Raw genomic sequence first — 10,130 nt, forward strand, 5'->3', positions numbered from 1 at the left:
GATATTATTTGTATCGTCTGTAAAAGGGGGGGGGGGGTGATTTAAAAGATAATACTAGTATCGTCTATAAGAGAAATTTTAAGATATTACTAGTATCGTCTATTACGGGGGTGATTTTAAGGATGATATTGCTAGTATCGTCTATAAGAGAAGTTTAAAGATATTATTAGTATCGTCTGTAAAAGCGGGTGATGTTAAAGATATTACTAGTATCGTCTGTAAAGTGGGTGATTTTAAAGATAATATTACTAGTATCATATGTAAAATTGGTGATTTTAAAGGTAGTATTACTAGTATCGTCTGTAAAAGGGGGGGGGGTTTGATTGTAAAGATGATATTGCTAGTATCATCTATAAGAGTGGATTTAAAGATGTTACTAGTATCGTCTGTAAAAGGAGGTGATTTTAAAGATATTAATAGTATTGTCTGTAAAAGGGATGATTTTAAAGATATTACTTGTATCGTTAGTTAAAGGGGGGTTGATTTTAAAGAAAATATTATTAGTATTTAGAAAATATTACTAGTATCGTCTGTAATATCTGAAGGTTTTTTAGATGCTAATACATTCAGAAAAGCTTTGGAACTTTACATCTGACGTAGTTTTATAAATTACAAGTTGTTATTGAGTGTAACCGCCTTCCAGACGAGTGCCTTATCTTTGTGGTATGTCTTTGATCAGGACGTTATCTTACTCTTTCGTAGCTTATCAACGATTATCATTTTATAACGTGGAGGACTTTCTGGTCAGCTGGCGAAAGCCTTTACCTGTTGACCTTGTGGATATTTATTTGATGGTATAGTTATGAACAAGACCTATGGAAAGATACACAAAATCGTAAGCATGACAGATTCGCCTCTTAGAAATTGGAAGAAGATTCGGGAAGTACAGAAGATGGTAGTGAAATCGGTACTCTGGAAGTGTGTGGTAAGAATGGTTCGATGAATCGGTTTACTCTCGTGTTGGTGATGCCCTTAGAGCAGTGTTTCCCAACCTTTTTTAAATGATTACCCCAAAATTTTATTTCCTGCTAATCAATGACCCCATTGAACATATACCCGGTAACATCGGATTGTTTTTTTGCAGCCACCTGATGAACTGTATGGATCATGTAGCCCGCTATTGGCTGCTTATAGTTAAGGATCCAAAACAAATGCAAACTTTTCCATTTTAATGGATATCAAAATGAACCATCATCAGTGCAGAATATTCAATGTAACGATATTAATAGATATTAAAATTATTGAGTTTTCCTATAAGATAATTATTGCAGATTTTGTGTGTGAATTATGGAAATGTGAATAACTCAATTTCAGAACATCTTGATTACCCCCAAAAATACGGGTCCATTACCCCACTGGGGTAATTTACCCCAGGGTTGGGAAACACTGCCGTAGAGGGAGATTTTATTTTTGCGTTATGCTGATTTGTCAGTTTGATGAACAGTGTATGCGAAATGATGTGTGTGAACTTTTTAAAGTTTTCGACGTATGTTGTGGTCGTAACGGGAAACAATAATGGGATTAGATTTCAAGTTATGAAAAGGAGGACACTCCAAAATCAAACCATTGTTCTCTAGCCTTGGGTAGTGCCATAGCCTCTGTACCATAGTCTTTCACTGTCTTTGGTTAGAGTTCTCTTGCTTGAGGGTACACTCGGGCACACTATTCTATCTTATTTCTCCTCCTCTTTTTTTTTCTTTTTCAATTTTTTAGTTTATATATGAAATATTTAATTTAATGTTGTTACTTTTCTTAAGATATTTCTATATTAATTGTTATTTGATTTTCTTGTAGCTTCCTTATTTCCTTTTCTCACTGGGCTATTTTCCCTGTTGGAGCCCTCGGGCTTATAGCATTCAGCTTTTCTAACTAGGAATGTAGCGATGATGATGATAATAATAATAATAATAATAATAATAATAATAATAATAATAATAATAATAATGAAAAGGAACCTTTTCGGGTACGGATTGCTCAGCCTTGTCGGAGGTTTGCGGTCTTCAAACACACTTTTTACCTCTCCCAAAGAGGTTAGAAAATTACCTGCGTTTATTTTATTTGTATTTTGTATGTTAGGAGGAATACATCAAAACAACTTGCCTGATTTACACCAAATTTTAACAACGGTTAGTTATTATGCTCCGGAAGAACCTATTAGATTTTGGAGGTGATCTGGAACAAGATCGCTATTATTATTATTTATTATTATTATTATTATTATTATTATTATTATTATTATTGCTATTGTTGTTTTTATACAGTAGAATAATTCTTGGTCAACATATGAAAAAGGGAAAGCTTGGTCCGTAGACTTGTGCAAAATGCTGATAATCATCATTGACGGAGGTCTAAAATTTCCAATTGCTCCTTTTCTTACCTTTTTCTGTTTTATATTATAAATTTCGAACAGTTTCCTGTTTCTTTTAATAACGATTTAATCCACGCTTCACTTAAATATCAGATTAAATTGAAGAAAAGACATTTTATAAAGTTACATGTGATTTAAGTTTTTATATTATAAATTTCGAACAGTTTACTGTTTCATTTAATAACGATTTAATCCACGCTTCACTTAAATATCAGATTAAATTGAAGAAAAGATATTTTATATTAAAGTTACATGTGATTTAAGTTGCTTTGAATTGGGAGCCGAATTTTGACGACAAAGTGCACAACAGCAGCTTCAGGAGCTCACAGTCCTTGCAATTTGCCAGCAGTGCTCTGACTATAGTCCATTTCTTTTAGCGATGCATATTTGCACCGACTCGCGGCGGTGCCCTTTTACCTCGGAAAAGTTTCCGGATCGCTGATTGGTTGGACAAGATAATTCCAACCAATCAGCGATCAGGAAACTTTCTCCTAGCTAAAAGGACACCGCCGCGAGTCGGTGCAAATATTCATCGATAAAAGAAATGGACTATAGTCAACCCTTTAACTTATCTTTCCTATCCATTATCCCATTTTAATACGAAAAGGAAAGTCTGTGATCTGAATTATAATGCTTTTTAAACAGGTTATAATGTATTTTTTATCCTCGGTAGTAAATCAACTGCATTATGCTGAAAGCAGGCATCCCATCTTTCCGAAGTTCGCCGTTACCATGGTAACTGACGTCATGACTTCGGCGTCGTATTTGACAACGATTGTGATATTTATATATTCTAAATATCATGGGATGGGTTTAATTATCCAACTACCGCTGATACTCGTTGGGCTGATGTATGTATTGTGACCTATATTTCTTGTTTTTTTATTTTTATTTTATTTTTTACAGCTAATGAACAGTCCCGGCGTTTTACAACTTTGCAAGTATAACGACCTCTTGAATGGAAATATACAATATATATATATATATATATATATATATATATATATATATGTATATATGTGTTTACATATACGTATTTAAATAAACTATATATATATATATATATATACATATATATATATATATATATATATATATATATATATATATATATATATATATATTGTATGTGTATAATACATATATTTGATTATATATATATTAATTTTTATTTAGCGTATGCATATGTATATACTACATATATTTACGTTTATATTCACATTTATATATATATATATATATATATATATATATATATATACACATATATACATATATATATATACATATATATATATATACATATATATATATATATATATATATATATATATATATATATATATATATATATATATACATGACACACACAAGACATTAAAGACGTTTTCGCCACACAAAATATTTACAAATGAATCTTGTTGATCTGTGTACGCTCCCAATATTCATGAATGTAATTTATATTTTAAAACATTTCAGGGAAAAATAAAAGCCTTATTTTGGCATAACGTAGGTTAATGTAACTCAGCGGCCTGACAATTATTCCGAGTTCTGCATTGCGCCGTGAATATGCAAATTACCTTAATAATAATTTTGCAGCAACAATTAGAGATAACATTAACACCGTGTTTTAATGTTTACCGGAATCCTAATTTTGGCCGAATCTCGTCATGGAAAATGCTGGTTTTTAGATTTTTTTTTATTTTTAAAATTTGTATTGATGAGGTTTTTTAATCATTTTAAATTTGGATTTATGAGGTTTTTATGATTATTTAAATTTGGATTTATGAGGTTTTTATGATTATTTAAATTTGGATTTATGAGGTTTTTATGATTTAAATTTGGATTTATGAGGGTTTTATGATTAATTAAATTTGGATTTATGAGGTTTTTATGATTTAAATTTGGATTGATGAGGTTTTTAGAATTTTTTAAATTTGGATTTATGAGGTTTTTTGATTGTTTAAATTTGGATTTATGAGGCTTTTATGATTATTTAAATTTGGATTTATGAGGCTTTTATGATTATTTAAATTTGGATTTATGAGGTTTTTATGATTTAAATTTGGATTTATGAGGTTTTCATGATTATTTAGATTTGGATTTATGAGGGTTTTATGATTATTTAAATTTGGATTTATGAGTTTTTATGATTATTAAAACTTTAAGGTTTTTGAATTATCTAAATTTGGATTTATAAGGTTTTTTGATTATTTAAATTTGGATTTATGAGGTTTTTATGATTATTTAAATTTGGATTTATGAGGTTTTTATGATTATTGAAAATAAGGTTTTTGAATGATTCAAATTTGGATTTATGAGGTTTTTATGATTATTTAAATTTGGATTTATGAGGTTTTTATGAATATTTAAATTTGGATTTATGAGGTTTTTATGATTATTCAAATTTGGATTTATGAGGTTTTTGAATTATTTAAATTTGAATTTATGAGGTTTTTATGTTACTTAAATTTGGATTTATGAGGTTTTTATGATTATTTAAATTTGGATTTATAAGGTTTTTTAATTATTTAAATTTGGGTTTATGAGGTTTTTGATTATTTAAATTTGGATTTATGAGGTTTTTATGATTATTTAAATTTGGATTTATGAGGTTTTTATGATTATTGAAACTAAGGTTTTTGGATGATTTAAATTTGGATTGATGAGGTTTTTAGAATTTTTAAAATTGGGATTTATGAGGTTTTTTGATTATTTAAATTTGGATTTATGAGGCTTTTATGATTATTTAAATTTGGATTTATGAAGTTTTTATGATTATTGAAACTTTAAGGTTTTTGAATTATTTAAATTTGGATTTATGAGGTTTTTATGATTATTTAAATTTGGATTTATGAGCTTTTTATGATTATTTAAATTAGGATTTATTAGGTTTTTATGATTATTGAAACTAAGGTTTTTGAATTATTTAAATTTGGATTTATGAGGTTTTTATGATTATTTAAATTTGGATTTATGAGGTTTTTATGATTATTTAAATTTGGATTTATGAGGTTTTTGAATAATTTAAATTTGGATTTATGAGGTTTTTATGATTTTAAATTTGGGTTTATGAGGTTTTTGAATTATTTAAATTTGGATTTATGAGGTGTGAAGTAAACCCGGTGTATCCAGAACTAAGGTTTTATTCAATTAACAATTCCACTGCAGTTGTACACTGCAAACAACAAAACAAACATTATCAGACAGTCATAAACATAAATAAACATTTGTGTTAACTAAGAAGGTACATACATTACAACACTCCTTATGAACAACAGGATAATATAAACAGGTTTATTTTTACCACATTCTTCCCTTCTGAGTTAAGTTCACGTGGAGTAATCCTGAAGGTACTTTGGAGGTTGCCTCACTCTCTCTGACCTTCGAAGTGGAGGAGGTGAGGCTACCTGTTGAGGCACTGTACGTGATTCGTGAAGTGTCATTCTGAGGAGCAGTATCCACATGGGAGAAACCACGTGCAATCTCCTGGGGAGCATTTGCAACTGACAATTCCTCAAGAACCTCGGACTGAGGTGCAGGATCCCCAGCATCTGAATTTTCTCTGTAGTCACTAGCCATAGGAGCAAGATGTCTTAATGAAACCGTAGTCGCCCTACCATCTGAAAGCTTCACATGAGCATACTCAGGGTTCGTCTCTACAATTTCAACCTCATCCACCAAGGGGTCGTTCTTACTGTGTCTTACATGGCGTCTCAGGAGAGCACGTCCTCCTTGGATAAGCCAAGTAGGCAACGATTGGCCGGTGGTGGACCTTCTACTATGCAGGAAAAGGCGCTCGTGAGGAGTACTGTTCGTGGAAGTGCACAACAAGGAGCGTATAGAATGGAGAGCATCTGGGAGAACAGTTTCCCACTGGGACACATCAAGGTTTCTTGTCTTAAGGGCCAATGTTAGAGTTTTCCATATAATTCCGTTATATTTTTCAGCCTGACCATTCCCTCTAGGGTTATAAGGTGTAGTGCGACTGGTAGCTACACCTTTCTTCATCAGGAAATCCTTCAGCTCTTCAGACATGAAAGATGCACCCCTGTCAGTGTGGATGTATGCTGGCATACCAAACAAAGCAAATAGTTGCACCAAACAACTGATGACAGTTCGAGTGGTCATATCAGCGCAAGGGAAAACAAAAGGGAACCTTGAAAATTCATCCACAACCGTGAGGAAGTACTTGTTTCTAGATTGAGAGGGAACTGGGCCTTTGAAATCTAAGTTCAGCCTCTCGAATGGCTGGGTTGCTTTGATCAGTTGTCCCGAGTATTTGAAGAATCGAGGTTTGAGCTCTAAACACAATTGGCAAGAGGTGGTAATTTTCTTCACTTCTTCTATCGAGTAAGGTAGATTCCGCCCTCGGACGAAATGCATCATACGAGATATTCCTGGGTGACATAGGATTTCATGAAGTTCTCGAAGTTTATCAGAAGTAGTGGCACCACAGATGCGGGAGAGAGCATCAGCTGGTATGTTCTCTGTTCCTGGACGGTATACTATATCATAGTGAAAACATGAGAGTTCAACTCTCCACCTTGCTATTTTGTCATTCTTTATTTTACTGTTTGATTTAGAGTCAAACATAAACTTTACACTACGCTGGTCCGTGATGAGCTTGAAATGGTGTCCAATTAAGTAGTGTCTCCACTTCCTCAATGCCTCCACTATGGCATAAGCTTCCTTTTCCACTGCAGAATGTCCCTGTTCACTGCGAGTGAGAGTGCGGGAGAAGAAAGCCACTGGGCGATTATTCTGTGTCAGAGTAGCTGCTATTGCATGACCTGAGGCATCCGTTTCCACAGTGAAAAGAGAGGTGGGATCAATGGCTGTTACCACAGCACTAGCAATGTCTTTCTTCAAGTTCCCGAGAGCTTGCAGTGCTTCAGTAGATAAAGGAAAACCATTGGCTTGTGTGAGAGGGCGGATTTTCTCTGAAAAGTTTGGGATCCATCTAGAGTAATGTGCAAGCAATCCCATGGTCATGCGAAGAGAAGCTGCATCCTTTGGGGGTGAAAGATTCCACAGTGGTTGCAAGCGTTCTGGGTCGGGTTTTATTTCCCCATCCGTTACTGAATACCCAAGTAATTTAATGGTTCTGACTTTGAAGTCACACTTGCTGTGGTTTAGAGTCAGGTTGTATTCCTCAGCCACCTTCAAAAACCCTCTTAAATTCTGGTCATGCTCCTCCTCTGTCTCACCACACACAGTAACATTGTCTACATAAGCAAATGTACCACCTACTTTTTCTTTCTTAAGGATTTCGTCAAGCACACGTTGAAAAGCAGCCACTCCATTTTTCACTCCAAATGGAATGCGATTGAACTCGTAAAGTTTACCCCCAGCTTCAAATGCAGTGTACGGTCTCTCCTCTTCTCTTATTGCAACCTGATGATAAGCACTTTTCAGATCTAAGGTACTGAACACCTTGTACCGTGCAATGTTGTTCACCATCTCGTCGATATTTGGCAAGGGGTAAGCATCAAGCTCAGTGAACTTGTTTATAGTACGAGAGTAATCTACAACCATCCTCCTTTTCTGATTCTCCCCTGATGTCACCAGCACTTGAGCTCTCCAAGGAGAATTGCTGGGCCTTATTATTCCTTCCGACATCATACGCTCAATCTCCGCTTCAATGAACTTCTTGTCACTCAAGGAGTATAGTCTTGACTTATTAGCCACTGGTCTACAATCTGGCGTCAGGTTCTTGAAAAGGAAAGGAGGGGACACCTTAACAACACCTAGTGAACATATCTTCAAAGGAGGTTTCTCTCCTCCAAAATCCATTTCCAGACCAGAATGTTTCCTCAGGAAGTCATGGCCTAGAATCACATCACTACATAATCTTTGTAACACCTTGAGTTCAACACCGTGATAAGTCTCTCCTTTTAACTCCAAGTCCACACTGCACAGACCTAAGATGTTTGAGGACAGGGATTCATCAGCCATGGAGACTTTTCCATGCTCTGGAGACATAGTTAGTTTGTTTAGGTCCACTAAATTATGACGCACAAAGCTGTCCGAACTCCCAGTATCAATAAGGGCACTGACAGGGCTACCATTAAGCTTGAGAGGTGTTATAGATTTTTCAAGACACTTAGGGGAGGCCCCCACTATAGAAGCTAGCATTGCTGAAGAATATTTTGGGCTAGAAGAGCCACTCGCCTGTTTCACAGAGCGGCACACCTTAGCATAATGTCCTTGCTTCTTACATTTCAAACACACTGCGTCCTTAGCAGGACACTGAGTTCGGGGATGCCGGTTGTTCCCACAAAAAAAACATCGAGCACTAGAAGTAGCAGCAGAAACAGACACACTGTTATTTTCAGCACTAAACGATTCCTCCTCTCGATTCATTGCTGACACAGCAGCATTAACAGGTTCTGCTGAAGAGTAGGAGGCTGAATGCTTCTGGGCCATTTCTAGAGTGCGGGCCTGTTCATAAGCAGTATTTAAGCTCAGTGTCAAATTCTCCAACAGACGCTGGCGTATTGCACCAGAGACCAAACCATTAATGAAGGCATCCCGAACATAACTGTCACATGCTTCCTCCGCAGTTACACTTTTGAATTGACAGTCCTTAGCAAGTAGCTTCAGTGCCTGCAGGAACTGATCCAGGGACTCACCCGAGTTTTGCCTGCGAGTGGCAAGTAGATGCCTGGCAAATATTTCATTGTTTGGTTTCACGTACAAAGATGTCAAAACCTCTTCAGCGTTCTCATAAGTCTCACACTCAGAAATGTAGTCATACACACTAGGAGCCACATAGTTAGTGAGAAGAACCAGTTTGTCAAGCGTAGGGGTAGTCAACTGCACCGCTTCAACGAAGTTTGTAAATGTCCTCAGCCAGTGTGTCCACTCCTTGGCAGCCTGGGCAGAGTCAGGGTCCACATCAAACTGGGATGGGCGCAGAAGCCGTTCCATGGCGACTGAATTGATTAATTGAATAAATTGAAGTAAACCCGGTGTATCCAGAACTAAGGTTTTATTCAATTAACAATTCCACTGCAGTTGTACACTGCAAACAACAAAACAAACATTATCAGACAGTCATAAACATAAATAAACATTTGTGTTAACTAAGAAGGTACATACATTACAACACTCCTTATGAACAACAGGATAATATAAACAGGTTTATTTTTACCACAAGGTGTTTATGATTATTGAAACTAAGGTTTTTGAATTATTTAAATTTGGATTTATGAAGTTATTATGATTATTTAAATTTGGATTTATGAGGTTTTTATGATTATTAAAATTGGGATTTATGAGGTTTTTATGATTATTTAAATTTGGATTTATGAGGTTTTTATGATTATTGAAACTTTAAGGTTTTTGAATTATTTAAATTTGGATTTATGAGGTTTTTGAATTATTTAAATTTGGATTTATGAAGTTTTTATGATTATTTAAATTTGGATTTATGAAGTTTTTATGATTATTTAAATTTGAATTTATGAGGTTTTTATGATTATTTAAATTTGGATTTATGAGGTGTTTATGATTATTTAAATTTGAATTTATGAGGTTTTTATGATTATTTAAATTTGGATTTTTGAGGTTTTTGAATTATTTAAATTTGAATTTATGAGGTTTTTATGATTATTTAAATTTGGATTTATGAAGTTTTTATGATTATTTAAATTTGAATTTATGAGGTTTTTATGATTATTTAAATTTGGATTTATGAGGTTTTTATGATTATTTAAATTTGGATTTATGAGGTTGTTATGATTATTTAAATTTGGAT

At 34.0% G+C, this 10,130-nt stretch overlaps 1 protein-coding gene across 1 annotated transcript in view; it reads right to left on the reverse strand.

Moving 5' to 3' along the window:
- LOC137656338 (uncharacterized) overlaps nt 1–9,301 on the reverse strand; it is a 14,872-nt gene extending 5,571 nt beyond the window's left edge. The window contains exons 1-4 of the mRNA XM_068390510.1: nt 8,119–9,301; nt 7,366–7,596; nt 7,090–7,260; nt 5,676–6,768 (exon numbers count right to left, since the gene is read on the reverse strand). Coding sequence (XP_068246611.1) covers nt 5,676–6,768; nt 7,090–7,260; nt 7,366–7,596; nt 8,119–9,301 — 2,678 coding nt within the window. The remainder of the gene's footprint in view (nt 1–5,675; nt 6,769–7,089; nt 7,261–7,365; nt 7,597–8,118) is intronic.
- Between the last annotated feature and the right edge of the window lie 829 nt (nt 9,302–10,130).

This window comes from Palaemon carinicauda, chromosome 17 (assembly GCF_036898095.1).
Source record: "Palaemon carinicauda isolate YSFRI2023 chromosome 17, ASM3689809v2, whole genome shotgun sequence".
NCBI classification, from domain to species: Eukaryota; Metazoa; Arthropoda; class Malacostraca; order Decapoda; family Palaemonidae; genus Palaemon; species Palaemon carinicauda.